The following is a 14,278-nucleotide window of genomic DNA, read 5'->3' on the forward strand; positions in this document are numbered from 1 at the left end:
ATTTATTTAGCTTTATTCTTGTTAAATATATACTTTATCTATAACTAAGTTATATGTGATCCAATGAGTATGAAATTTTTACCATAGTTCAAGCATACAATAATGAGCCTAACATAAAAATTTTACCACAATTGGACCATAAGAACTATATATATAAATTATTCTAATTAATTACAGAAAAACATAGATTTAAAGGTATAGAAAAAACTTTATACTAAAGTATATAATATTATATATTTACTATGTAGATCTACTCATCAGGAGTCCAACAAAATTGAATATTTTATTTTATAAATTTTCTGTAATTTATTATAAATTTTTAAAGATTCAGAGGAAATAAATAAAAAAGAAAAAGACAAAACCGCCCTCTAAAACAACTCGAGGGGGTTATTTGATCGGTTTTGAAAGTTCAGTGGGTAGAATATCCGGTTTTATAGTTTGGGGGGTGAAGTATTCCACTCTAGATAGTTTGGGGGGTTATGTAGACTTTTTCCTATGAAACATTAAATATAAACGAAAACAGAAAACTAATTACACAGTTTATCTATAAATCACGAGATGAATCTTTTGATCCTAGTTAGTCCATGATTGAGTAATATTTGTCACAAACAAACGAAAGTGCTACAGTACAAAAAACTTTTCACTTTTCGAAACTAAACAAGACCCAAATAAAGTTGATGCCGTTGCTTTTTTTCAAAAAAAAAAACTAAAGTCGATGTTGCCTTCTCCCGCTCAGCTTGCTAAAACAGTGGTGCCACTGACAAGTGGGCCTACCTGGTTCAGAGACTGTTTTTCCCGTGATGCAGATTACCCCAAGAAAGTTCACTGAAACCAAACCTGTGGCCTATTTAAACCTCAGTTAGAGACTTGTGTCATCCTCCCTCCTCCCGCTGCATTGCATTCTTCATCCTCGCTTCACCTCACCACCATTGCCGCCATCCAAGAACAAAGCGGACACAGAAAACAAGAGAGAGAAATGGGGCTTCGCGGTCGCGGAGCTCTTGCTCTGCTTTTGGTCCTGTTCGTCCACGGAGGCGGCCAGCAGGCAGCGGAGGCCGCCGGCGGCGATGCGTTCGTGAGGGTCCAGGGCACCCGCTTCGTGCACAACGGCAAGCCGTTCTTCGCCAACGGGTTCAACGCCTACTGGCTCATGACCCTCGGCGCCGACCCCGCGCAGAGGGGCAAGGTCACCTCGGCGCTGAGCCAGGCCGCCGGCGCCGGCCTCTCCGTGGCCAGGACGTGGGCGTTCAACGACGGCGGCGGCAGCAGCGGTGCACTACAGTACTCTCCCGGCCGCTACAACGAGAACACCTTCCAGGTCCGTACTACAGTTAACGACGACTCAGTTTCTTGAGATGTTTTCTGGCTATCTACCTCCGTTGTTTGTGAGCTGATGCATTGTCAGTGTTTTAATCTGCTGTTCATTCAGGGGTTGGATTTCGTGCTAGCTGAGGCTAGGAAGTACGGGATTAAGATGATACTGAGCCTTGTGAACAATTACGATAGCTTTGGAGGGAGGAAGCAGTACGTGCAGTGGGCGAGGGAGCAGGGGCAGGCCATTGGATCTGACGATGAGTTCTTCACTAACCCTGTTGCCAAGGGCCTCTACAAGAACCATATCAAGGTGAGAGAGAGTACTGTAAGCTCATTTCTATGTCAGTAGTCAGTCGGGGAGTCTTACCTGTTTTCAAAAGATCATACTCCTTCATCGGTCTTAAAAAAGTGTAATTCTAGATTTGAACAGAGTCAAAAAATTTTTAACTTTGACTAAGTTTATAAAAAAATAGTACGAAAATTCTATGATGATTAATGATTTCGGCATGATAGAAAGTTATTAACTTTTGTACAGATTTGATTAACCTTAAAATTGCTTGCCTCCTTGAAAGAAGAGAATTGTACTGTACTCTTTTGGCTTTTGGGGACGGAGAGAGGGAGGGAGTAGTTCCTTTGGCTGTTATTTTTACCATGGACAATTACATGGCCCGTGTTCCTTTCTTTTATGGGGAATTTCACCCTGTTTAGAAGGTTTAGCTGGCTATTATATATTCCTTGTTTTTTTTGAAGCATTTTTTAAACAAATTATACATTTCTTGTTGATTCTTTTGGTTGAACCGAAATCTTTGCCTTCATATCTCTTATTGAAAAGAGAGATACTACTTTCTTGTTTTGGCCAAGGAAATAAAAATTCATAAATGTGTGGCATTGAGATTTTCCTCGTTTTGATCTGCCGAATCACCGGCAAAATTCCTTTGGTTAAATCAAAATCTTTGCCTTCAAATCGGTTATTGAAAAGAGAGATACTTTCTTGTTTTGGCCAAGGAAATAAAAATTCATAAATGTGTGGCATTAACATTTTCCTCGTTTTGATCTGCCGAATCACCGGCAAAATATTTAGGGCCTGTTTAGATTGGGGCTGAAAATTTTTTGGGTGTCACATCGAATGTGTCGGAAGGATGTCGGGAGGGATTTTTAGAAACTAATAAAAAAACAAATTACATAGCTCGTCAGGAAACTGCAAGACAAATTTATTAAGCATAATTAATCTGTCATTAGCATATGTGGGTTACTGTAGCACTTAAGGCTAATCATGGAGTAACTAGGCTTAAAAGATTCGTCTCGCGATTCTCAACTAAACTGTGTAATTAGTTTATTTTTTTATCTACATTTAATGTTCCATGCATGTGTCCAAAGATTCGATGGGATGGATGAAAAATTTTTGGGTGGGGAACTAAACAGGGCCTTAACCTTGAGGAGATAGCATGTTCCTTCTTTTAGAGTCCAAAACCTATACTCACACTCCAATTTTGCATATTTTGATAGGCGGTTATTTTGGTCTGAATAACTGCAAGTTACAGTGAACTTATTATTGTCTATGCACTGTGACGCTGTCGGTGAAGACTCTGCGCACTGTTTGCACTTCGAAGAGAAACTGTGGTTCTTGTTTACATTCGTGGAAAACAGGCAGCAGAAGGCGAGCAGATAAAGGCCAAAAAAAGAAAGAAAGAAAGAAAGAAAGAAAGTTGCACAAACTGTGGTTCTTGTTGCTCTGCATCAGACAATCAGTCAAACAATGCTTTGTTTTGGAACTAGGACTTCATACTTTAGCGCTCTTTTAGCCACTAGCACTATATACTACTACTAGTAATCACTTGCGTCAATCTTTAATCTTTACTGCTAGTTCGAGCACGCTTCTGACAAATCTGCTCATATTTTTCATTCATGAATCGTCTCAAAAGGCCGTTCTGACGAGGGTGAACACGATCACCGGCGTGGCGTACAAGGACGACCCAACGATCATGGCGTGGGAGCTGATGAACGAGCCGCGCTGCCAGTCCGACGTGTCCGGCCACACCATCCAGTCGTGGATCACGGAGATGGCAGCGCACGTGAAGTCCATCGACGGCAACCACCTGCTGGAGGCCGGGCTGGAGGGCTTCTACGGCGCCTCGTCGCCGCCGTCCCGCCGCAGCTCCGTGAACCCGTCGGGTTACCAGGTGGGCACCGACTTCATCGCCAACAACCAGGCGCCCGGGGTCGACTTCGCCACCGTGCACTCGTACCCGGACCAGTGGCTGCCCGGCCTGGACGCGCCGTCGCAGCTGCGGTTCCTGGGCGCCTGGCTCGACGCCCACATCGCCGACGCGCAGGCCGTGCTCCGGAAGCCGCTGCTGGTGGCCGAGTTCGGCAAGTCGCGCAGGGACCCCGGGTACAGCGGCGACGGCCAGCGCGACGCCGTGTTCGCCGCGGTGTACGCCAAGGTCTACAACTCGGCGCGCGCCGGCGGGCCCGCGGCGGGCGCGCTCTTCTGGCAGCTCCTCACGGAGGGGATGGACTCGTACGGGGACGGCTACGAGGTCGTCCTCCGGCAGGCGCCGTCCACCACCGGAGTCATCACGACGCAGAGCCGGAGGCTGCAGGGGCTCGTCAGGGCGTTCGTGCGCGCGCGTAAGGTCCAGCGCGGGAAGACCGGCAAGGGCGCCAAGGGCGGCGGCAACTGAAAGTGATGGGCTGCAGTCTGCAGATCGGGGTGGAGAACGCGTCTTTGTCGTGCGTTTGGGGGTCGTATTACGTGTGTGGCGAGATAAGTTGAAGAGTGTGTGTGTGGGTGTATCGATGTCTCCTCGAGATGATTTGAAGATTCATCCGGGAGGCAAGGAGTTGTGTACGTGTAGGTGGCGTCGTCCTCCGTGTCTTGTGTTCTTGTGGATCACGAGAGGAGCCAAGTTACATGCAAAGGCTGTGGAAGAACTATGAAGCAGCCTCTGCTAGTAAGGTTACAACTTCTTATGATTTATATGGAGAGAACCCTTCTTTTCTAAAATAGTTCCTTGTATTTCCCATCCACCTTAGTTGCTCCGTAGGAACTACTGAGTGCTGACCAGTGATCACTCGATTTCCTTGTAAGCTGCTGTCCTCTGGTTCCTTGCTGAGCATCAGAGAAAAGTAACATCATACTAAAAGTACTGGACCAGTTATCTTCTTGCCAGCATTTGCTTGCTAGCTGTATCATGGTTCCTAGCTCTGCATCACGACGGACGGTGGGTCGTGGGAACCTAACAAGCATGCAATGCACGTATGCGGTTATCCAGTGTTCCATTTCCAAATAGGCATGCAGCCCAAAAAATATATCAATACTAGAGTCTAGAGGCAAGCACAAACATCACAAGTTCACAACAGCCACGAAATTAGCTTCAAACCCTAACTTGACAAATATATTAGCCAGTTGAAACAGACAGGAGGTATCACCTCAGATCACATAAGCATTATTGAGCATGTAATATATATATTACATACATGCTTGCGTTACATGGCATAGTTCGATCGCCATGGGGGCCATCTTATGCGGCCTCTGCGAAGCCAACCTTCAGGTTGCCGTAGTCAAAGACTGTGTGGTAGGCTCCCATGAATACATCGCCCAAGATCCTGTGTCAGCAAGTAGTCACTTTCAGACTGAGGAACATTAATTCATTTTTCTTTCAGGATTTCAGAAACAAGGACGATCAGTAAACACAACAAAGATTGGGGAATAACTTCCACAAAGAATAGAGCCGGGCCATCTTATAATCCTTAAAATCTGGAAAAGCTTAACAACGTTGCATTTGTTACATGAGAGATGATGTAAAAACAAGACAGCTAGATGATGGCTCCCGGATTTATTTTGGATGGCAAAGGCTGTAAGAACCCCAAAAGGAGAATAATTTACCAAAGAGGACCACGGGGAGGAGGAATGTCCATAGCTGTGAAACCACTAATGCATTGGGTAGCAGCTCCCTCACCAACCTTCAGGATATACTAAACAACAGAAATGAAAGGGGGAAATCAGATTAGTTTTCTGAAAATCCAAAGAGAGTAGCAGAATATAACAATTTGACTGCATGTGAATAGAACAACTGTATGTAGTTTTGCTAAATTCTGACAATTGTATGTAGTTTTGCTAAATTTACTCAACAAAAAATTTATGCTCAATAAGCTTGATAAGTAATCTGGATGCAGTTTCCACACAGAAACAAGGTAACAGCAGTAGCGAAGAAGCAGTACTTGTTCTGGTTTGAGCGCAAACTTTCTACCCCCAATGATGAAGGCAATGTCAGGCATGGATGCAAGTCTGCTGCAGTCCACAGATGATTCTCCCATAGGGCTAGGAATCCGTTCACATAGCTGCAAAGTTCAACCAGTTTTGCAACATTTGAAGAATTGTACTAAGTTTGATTCTTCCATTGGTATTACAAGCTACGAAACTAACCTGATTAATGTACTGCAACACTAGATCCTGAGTTTGGTTCTGTGCAAGTTGGCTCTGCATCCATACAACAGCTGTCTCACAGGCATTGCACATTGCATCATTGAAGAGGCCATTTGATTTCCCAGCTTCAACATCTACCACACTTCGGATACCAGCACTGCATTGTTGGGTACAGCCGCACAAAGCATCTATAAGTCACATCTCAGATATCAAGACACAGACACACAATGTGAGAGCACACAATAAATGGAACAGTAGATCCATGCAGTTCGCCCTTTCTATGATATTTGATCATCATGCAGCACTCAAATTCAAGTAATTATTACTTTTCACAACCCATACCTAACACCATGAGTTCCATCAAAAGTACATAGACCAACCGAAGAACATATTTTTGCTGGCTGTGTCTGCATCGTTAGCCCAGAGAAAATTTAGCATCCTTTCGACATGCCTATTATATGAATAATAATAAAAATATAAAACTATGACACAAGCTTGAGGATTGCATGCTTTATAAATGTGCAAACCTCTGCTAACAGCTGATCTAGGATCTTTTCCCCATATTGAGAAACAACTGTCTTGCATTCTTGGCTGACTACCCCAGCAGCACCAATCTTTTCATTTATCTGAGTAATTATGGCCTGCATATCCACATAATTCACTAAACACATAGAGATTAAATTAAAAATTGCAATGGACGCACTAGGATAGAAATATCAATCACAGTATAGATATTCTATGTCTTATTGTCACATTAGCTCATTAGTATGGCACTGTAACAACCGAGAAGCACTAAGTTAAAAAATCAATATTGGACTGTTGCAGTGCACACTTTATGCGCTAAAAAGGCACCTTTAAGCAGAAAGCATAGTAGTCAAACTTCTGCAAATCACTTGGCCGCTTTGGTTATCAGATATATAATATCAGAAATGTAAAACGAGATTCAATTCAACCTAGGAGGAACTAGGTGTTTTTCGTTAAAGAGTAAAGAAACAACCAAATTCGGTTGTAGAGGACTCGGACCTAGGTGGTTGAGATGCACACCTCCCACCCTAACCAGTTGAACTAGGCTCACTTCCTTAATATAACAAATGTGAAATCATATTCATTTCCGTATGTATGGATTCATTAAATAGAGTAATTATAAGCTAACAGTCCCCCAGGATGAGATGTAATAGACCTGTTTTCCTTTTTAAGAAGTAAGAACAAAACTAAACAAAGTCCACAACACACCTTGGGACCAGCAAGCAATGAAGTTCCAGAATCTGCTATTGCTGCACAGCCAGCAGCGCAGAATCCTAATGAAACAGAGAGGCATTGCAAATTAAGTAGAAAATTTTGCGTTTAATACAAGTATATTTTAATGAAAGCAATGATAAACCCACCTGTGGACTTCCCTCCAATCAGGACATCGCCCATATCAAACTGTAGGAAGCAAATGAGAGATCATCTCATGGGTCAAAGTTGTCAGCAGAAAGTATCTCTTTCTAGTTAGTTACCAGTGCATATGTTCATAGTTTAATAGTTACACAATAAACTAGAAGCGGATGTTAACCTGCCAGTATCCCTTCCTAGTAACAGGGACATATGTATGATTTCCCTTATGGTGACTAGGATCAATTCCTCCAAACACAATTTCACCTCCCTGCCCTTCATCAGCATGTCGATTGAACCAGAATGAGAAAACAGGATCATCAACATGACCTTGGTTAACCATGTTGTACCTACAAATTGGGAGTGACACTATTTAGATCTAGTAACCATAAGGTATGCACAAAGGGAGCATTCATATCAACTTAGATATTACCAAACAAACAGGCGTTACATATATATTTGCTTGCTCACCATACAGGTACAACATTTCCAACTGAGATTTCCTTGAATCCAAGCCCAAGAATGCCATCGAATTTTGCAACCATGAAAGTAAGGCTTGGTTCCCTCGTAGCTTCAATAAAATCCTAACAGAACAATGCAATAAAATCAGCATATTCTAAAAAAGGATGTACATGACCAGATAACATAAAACAAGTGTATACATGGTGACACAGATAAACCTGTTTTTTCACAATAATATCACCAATTTTCACGCTGTCCTGGCTGAAATAGCCAGAAATTGCACCAGTACCATAATGTATTGAAGCAGATTTCCCTGCAAGATGGCGCAGTGATGAACTACAATCACATTAACCAAACATCTTAATGTGGCTTAATAGCATAAAGTCATGTAATATTTGTTTATCCCTCAAGGATAACTGGAACAAACTTGAGTTGAATCTTTGATCTCCCAGAAAAAGTTATGGGCTGTTATTTCTCCAACAGCAAATGGACAACAAGCTGCTTACTGGTGATCAAGGGGGAAGCTAGCATGAAAAATAAGTGGTGGTGCACATCATTCACGCACAAATAGTCGAAGTATTAATTTTGAAGGAATATTGCTGATTTTAACCGATTCATGTGGTCAAAATGAGCAACTTAATATTAAATCTTTTTTTCTTGCTTACGCCAGTGGCCAGTGCACCACCCTACCTCCACATTGCGTCGCACCTGCCACCAGCTGGTGAAGTTCATGCCTACCTTGAAACGGTACCCGTCTTACGAGTATGGACTCCGAGACATTCAATCATACCAAGGCATAATACCAATTATCTGGAAAGGGGTGTTGGAAGAGTACTTTGGACTGTGACATATTTAAATAAGCATACATAGTTCTTATATTTCGAAATTTTCAGCTTCTCGATATCGACAAGTAAGTCTTAGTTCTACACAAACACTACGATTTCTAGCTTCCAAAAGAAAACAAAACATCTAAGCTAATATGTCTTTAAAAATACTTTATGCACATCAGTATCTAGCTAAAATTTCTGAAGTAGCTGTGCCAAATTAACACAAAACACAAGGAGGGCTGAAATCACAAACCATTCTTCTTATAGGTGTTCGACTGGCTGGCCTTGTACCTCGCATGGAAGTAGCAAGCGATCTGCAGCAAAAACCCAAAAGACACTCTTCAGTTCAGAGCCACACACAAGGACACAGTTAGTAAAACAGTCTCAAATCACAGAGTCCAACACCATGCCCACCGAGAAATAGCACTTGGAGGAGGGCACCCAGAGGTTGGAGCTGCCGGTGTCGAAGATGACGGTGAACTTCTGCAGCGGCGTGCCGATGCCGACCTCGCCGTAGTACTGCGCGTTGAGGTAGTTCTTCAGCGCCACGATGTCGCCCTCCGCCTCCGCCTCAGCTTTCTCCGAGGCCGCGGCGGCGTTGCTGCCGAGGAAGCCACGGCGCCGCTCGTCATGGAATTGGAGGCGGCCGTTTTTGTCGGCGGGCCGCTTCTTCAGCGGGATGCGGACCAAACCCTCTGCCGGCGCGGGGAGGAGAGCCTGCATCAGCGCGGCGGAGAGGAGGAGGAGGAGCGCGACGCGGCCGGTTCCCATGGCTGCACGGCGAGCTGCGAATCGGAAGACAATTTTTTTTTGAAAGAACAGGAGGGGCATGAATCGGAAGACAAATTAAAATGAGGAAGCTATTATTGCAAAATTGATGATCAAGGCGAAAGCGAGCCGGGAGGGTTTAAATCGTAACAGCCGCTCGAACTGATCACCAATTCGGGGAGGGAGAGATTTTGGATACTAAATTACTAACAAAAACAGAAAACACAAAGCTAAGCTCTGAGAGAAGTCGATATCGATAATTAAGCTAAATAAACATGCAAAATTCAGCGAATCAACTGAAATGGCGGGATTCTGGCTCGGCTTGATTCAATCCACCGACCCCGCAAAAACCCACCAAAACAGACCTAGATCGACAGCACGAGTGCTAAAGTCTGCTCGAGTCGAATCACCCTGTGATTCCGTAAAATCTAACCCAAATTCCGAAGCGAAGAACTATGCACTCACCTGAGCAAAAGCAACCACCCACTCGTGCTGGCGTGCCGCACTGTGCACTGCTCGGTGGGGGTCTGGGGGCTCGAAGTTTATAGTGACGTGGACACATGGTGTATATTCTAAAAGAACTGAGCTTAGGCTTCTTCTAGCCGTGTGATCTTCGGGTCGTCTTTGATGAGCCGTTTGATTAGAGATAGAGCACCAGTTTCTGTGAGCTCAAAAAGTACTAGCTATCCAGCTAGGAGTAAGCATTTAGCTAGGCTTACTTTTCTATGCACCGATGCGCGGGGGGAGGGGGATTGATACTGGCACGCAATGCGTGGAAAGTGAATGCAAACAACAAACTGCTTTTTTTTTTTGTTCAAACTTCCCGACTGAATTACAAAAAACGCTAACGCAGATGCTAGAGTGTGTCACACGGTTCAGAAACCCCAAAGCATGACACGTGAAGATTTCATCGTGTCTACGTGTTTGTACTGAAAAGATGCAATGTTCTACACCAACAAGTTTGTTTGTCCTCTCCTGGACAACTGTAGGGTGGTGCCAAGAAACAAGAGTCCGGCTGCTGAAAATTCTCGGTGCGTCCATCAGATAACAGACGGCGGCACAAGCTGCAAAAACGACGCTCCATGCATGCAGCCCAGTCCGATCCCTGTGTGTTGCCTAGCAGGCCAGATCTCAATCAAACAGGCCCTAAATCACAGGTCTGTTTCCATCGGTCCGTCCAATGGTCAGACGTCAGCATCTCCGCCTGCAGTGCCGTCCCTCTCGTCTCGTCTCTCTTCTCAGGCGCCACGCAAAACGGACTCCGCGCTTTTCCCTCTCCGGATCCGGCTCCGGCGAAGCAGCGGGAGCCACAGCCACCGATGCTCCGGGCCGCGACGGTGCAGGCGCGTCTCCTCCTCCTATCGCGCTCCTACGTAGGGCAGGTGCGCATGATGAGAGGATTCCTCCGATCCCCATGTAAGCACATCCATCAAACACCTCCCGTGCGCTGCTAGTGATGTGCATCTCTCTCTTGGCCGTGCAGGCAAAGGCAGCTTCTAGCTGGCCTCTCGTCCGCAGGAAGCCTTCGCGTCTTGGATCTGTACGGTATATCCTCGTTCAGTCGTTCTACCTACAACTTTCTGAGCATCATCGCAGCATATGCGTGCGCCTGCGTGCCCTACGAGTGGCTATTGCTATGCCGGTGCAAGGAACTTTAGCGAAGGCTGTGTTAATTCTAGAAAGTGGGATCACAGGAACCATTATTCTGTATGAAACTTTATTTTATTTAGTTCAATGCCATTTGGCTCATGTCCCAGGGATATATATCGTTATTGTTCTATAATCAGATTATTAACTTGAAAGAACGGTCTTTCGAGGAATTGAAAGAACCCACTCAAGCAAGGATTAAGAATTGATGTTTCACGTGGAATTGAGGATTTGTACTTTTTTGTGTACAATGATCTATTTAGTGAACCAAAGAGTTGGTACACTTGGTTGGTATTTTAAGTACTCTACACTGCTTGATATGCTACTGAAGAAATGTGATGGGGTATTAGACACAGCCTTGTAAACGTTTTTACTCAATCAAAAAGCGCCCTTTTCATGCCTGTTATATATGGCTAGATGTGAAAACAATGTAAAATTCGACCTAGCAAACCAATTTTCTAAAGCTGAGCTTATGGTTTTCTGAACTCATGATTATTCACCACATCACCTTGAAGCATATGATTCTTATGTTTCAAGCTCCCTGATAAATGGTATTGTTTCATATCCTGTGTGTGCTTTTTATATTTTGTCACTGAATGCAGACATCGCTATTTATGCAGCCCTTTCTATCAGATGGACACTAGAGGGCAAGACGAAAATAAAATTTTGACTGCAAGAGGGTGCCATAGCTCCCCTGAGAGTCAAGGTCATCTTTATTCTTTATATACATTGGTTTCTTTAAAGTTGCATCTTACTGACTGACATTCATCGCGCACAGATTTGATGCATACATTCATGCTTCCATCAATTTTATACATATTAATGTTCATGTGTAAGCATCTTATCTATCACTGTTGACACTGTAAGACATGGAAAAATCACACCATTCTATATTTTGTCATGGTATCTATCTTTTAGTGATTTTGTTTTCAGATTTGAAGTGATCCTTCTCAATGAATTCTTTTGAAATGTAAAAGAGGCAAGACAATAATAAGCACATCATAAACGTGCACGTATGATCGTACTTCCTGAGTTATAATTAGGGTACCTTCTTATGGCCATGGTGAACAAATAGTGATGCATTAATTACGTATGGTGCAAAGCTTTTGTACTTCCAAAGCCGTTATATTTTATTCTTCATAAGAAAAAAATATATGTTAGAAACTTAGTATCATATTCTTCTGACTATGACCAGATTTTTAAAAACTCTTTAATGGTGTGTCTACGCCTCACACTCTTTAAATAATCCTATGTATTTTTATTATTTCAGAATTAGCAATGAAAAGCTGTGTTCCATGCAACTCTAAGGATTTACATCCCATGTCAGAAGATTCTGCTAAAAAGTTGCTTGAACAGGTCTGTATATTTTTGCAGTGAAAATTTGGTTAATATCATCCTAATTCCTACTCCAATGGCTGATACCTGAAAACAGGTGAATGGTTGGGAACTCATTACTGAAGGTGATGTTCTGAAATTACATAGAGCATGGAAGGTGAAGAACTTTGTTAAAGGACTTGAGTTCTTTCAACTTGTTGCTGCTATCGCTGAGGAAGAAGGTCCTTTCTTTTCTTCATGTTACTTATTGTCTTATTTCTTTGGTCAATAGTCAACTTTTGCACCTATATTGTATAACAGCTAGAATCAATCCAAGAAACTGCAACTCCAACCGCTTTATCTGCAGAATATAGTTCTCTAACTGCCTGTTCTCCTATGACTGTTATCTGAACAGCATAATGGACAGGAGATCCACAAACCCTACTCCAGTAAAATTTGGGGAATTATTCTAGAATTCCTATGAAGGAAACTGAAACATTTCATGAAATATTATTCCCTCGTAGATACAAGATGTCGGAACCAAGCTACTTTGCATCAATGTACTGTGCAGGGTGTTTACTCTAGTTGCATCACGCGACAATTAGGTATAGCATGCTGTGAAAGTTTCATATTTGGTGAAACCATCGAAAAACTGGTTGTAATTTTTGCTATCCACATAGAATCCAATAAATTGGTGCGAAATTTCCTTTTATAACAATGTGAGGCATTATGTTCAAACAGATATGCCTTTTCCAGGTCACCATCCAGATCTTCATCTTGTTGGTTGGAATAACGTGAAAATTGATGTTTGGACTCATTCTGTCAGTAAGTGATTCATGTGGTTCTTTTTTTTTTCTAGTTTATTTTGATTTATGTGGCACCTAGGCAAATCACTTGTATTAGCTTCTTTTCAAATTATTCATTCCAAAACTAGACATCACCTCGGTCACAATAAGTCTGATGACCAGGCAATTTTCCCATCATTAAATTTATTGCTTCAAGGATTTGGACATTGTTATCAATCAGTTTGCAATTTTCCCATCCAAATAACCAGACCCATATGTGTTTTTTTTTCTTTTGCTTTGTTATACTTATACAAGGTTTTAAACATCTTGAAGCAATCGAACATTATATTCTTTGTAAGGAACTTAGTCAAGTGAATTTGTAAGAGAAAGTATGAGCTCAGGACAGGACTTTGCAATTACAAATTTGCCCTGGGAAAGGTATGCTAAAGCTTAAAAATGATAAAATGACTTGTTTATATTGAATCCTTTATTCTGCTAAAGTTCACATCAATGGAGATATACTGTAGGATTATATGATCAAACTGAAACTTTAGTCTATCTACTACTGCTAATGGTTTAGCACTAGGTGTCCTTTGTTAGAGCTTGTTTTGGGTGTCAATGTTATGCAATTGCACTTCAATTGTGAGCTGGAAACCCCAGCCAAGTTGATCATTTATTAAAAACTGAGGCATGCCTAAATGCCTTTGCTCTGGTATTGATCATTTATTGTGTTTATAGGAGGTTTAACGAGTAATGATTTCATCCTTGCTGCGAAGATCAATGATCTCACATTAGAAGGCATTATAAGGAAGAAGAAAACTACATAGCTAATGTCTCAGAAGTAACTCAGATCGGTCGATCCAAGCAGTCCTGTTTTATGTACTCCACTCAAAATATGTAACTCGTATTTGCTTGGGAAAATGTATACAGCGTTCAAATTTCGAGGTCGTCTCACCTGAGTATGAGTTTATGTACTCCACTTCAATAGCTTATTGTTCTTTGCTACTCCCTCCATCCCAAATTATAAGTCATTCTAAGAATCTTCGAGAGTTAAACTTTTCTAAGTTTGACCAAATTTATATGATAAAATAATAATTATTATGATATCAACTAAGTATCATTAGATTCTTTCTTAATTATATTTTCATAGTATACTCACTTTACGTTACAAATCTTAGTATTTCTCTTTATAATTTTGGTCAAACGTGAAAATGTTTGACTTTCCAAGATTTTTAGAATGACTTACAATTTAGGATGGAGGGAGTAATTAGTAATTTCCTTGAGATGGACGTTGAATCCATCATTGTACTTAGTTACCTGGCAGTTTGAAACGAAACATGGACGAGGAAACATAGTGA

The 14,278-nt window shown here is 42.2% G+C and overlaps 3 protein-coding genes across 4 annotated transcripts; 2 read left to right on the forward strand and 1 right to left on the reverse strand.

Moving 5' to 3' along the window:
• On the forward strand, positions 871-4,321 carry LOC8060141 (mannan endo-1,4-beta-mannosidase 1). Its single transcript, XM_002456048.2, has 3 exons — positions 871-1,318; positions 1,430-1,624; positions 3,237-4,321. Exons 1-3 carry the CDS (start codon positions 977-979, stop codon positions 3,996-3,998), a joined length of 1,299 nt encoding a protein of 432 aa, XP_002456093.1. The 5' UTR covers positions 871-976; the 3' UTR covers positions 3,999-4,321.
• Positions 4,597-9,791, reverse strand: LOC110434033 (aspartic proteinase oryzasin-1-like). 2 transcript variants are annotated; one of them, XM_021457568.1, is made up of 14 exons: positions 9,640-9,791; positions 8,821-9,191; positions 8,660-8,720; positions 7,798-7,892; positions 7,589-7,701; positions 7,299-7,467; positions 7,129-7,168; positions 6,977-7,041; positions 6,271-6,384; positions 6,086-6,150; positions 5,744-5,900; positions 5,539-5,658; positions 5,204-5,292; positions 4,597-4,923 (listed from the first exon to the last, which is right to left on the reverse strand). In XM_021457568.1, the coding sequence occupies exons 1-14, from the start codon at positions 9,734-9,736 to the stop codon at positions 4,839-4,841; spliced, it is 1,641 nt and encodes a 546-aa protein (XP_021313243.1). In that variant the 5' UTR covers positions 9,737-9,791; the 3' UTR covers positions 4,597-4,838. The 2 variants fall into 2 exon arrangements, with proteins under 2 accessions (XP_021313243.1, XP_021313244.1); XM_021457569.1 differs by lacking the exon at positions 9,640-9,791 and adding an exon at positions 9,540-9,614.
• On the forward strand, positions 10,213-13,925 carry LOC8061818. Its single transcript, XM_002456049.2, has 7 exons — positions 10,213-10,556; positions 10,658-10,719; positions 11,442-11,527; positions 12,092-12,177; positions 12,254-12,377; positions 12,892-12,960; positions 13,659-13,925. The coding sequence occupies exons 1-7, from the start codon at positions 10,257-10,259 to the stop codon at positions 13,745-13,747; spliced, it is 816 nt and encodes a 271-aa protein (XP_002456094.2). The 5' UTR covers positions 10,213-10,256; the 3' UTR covers positions 13,748-13,925.

The sequence above is a fragment of the Sorghum bicolor genome, chromosome 3, assembly GCF_000003195.3.
Source record: "Sorghum bicolor cultivar BTx623 chromosome 3, Sorghum_bicolor_NCBIv3, whole genome shotgun sequence".
NCBI lineage: Eukaryota > Viridiplantae > Streptophyta > Magnoliopsida > Poales > Poaceae > Sorghum > Sorghum bicolor.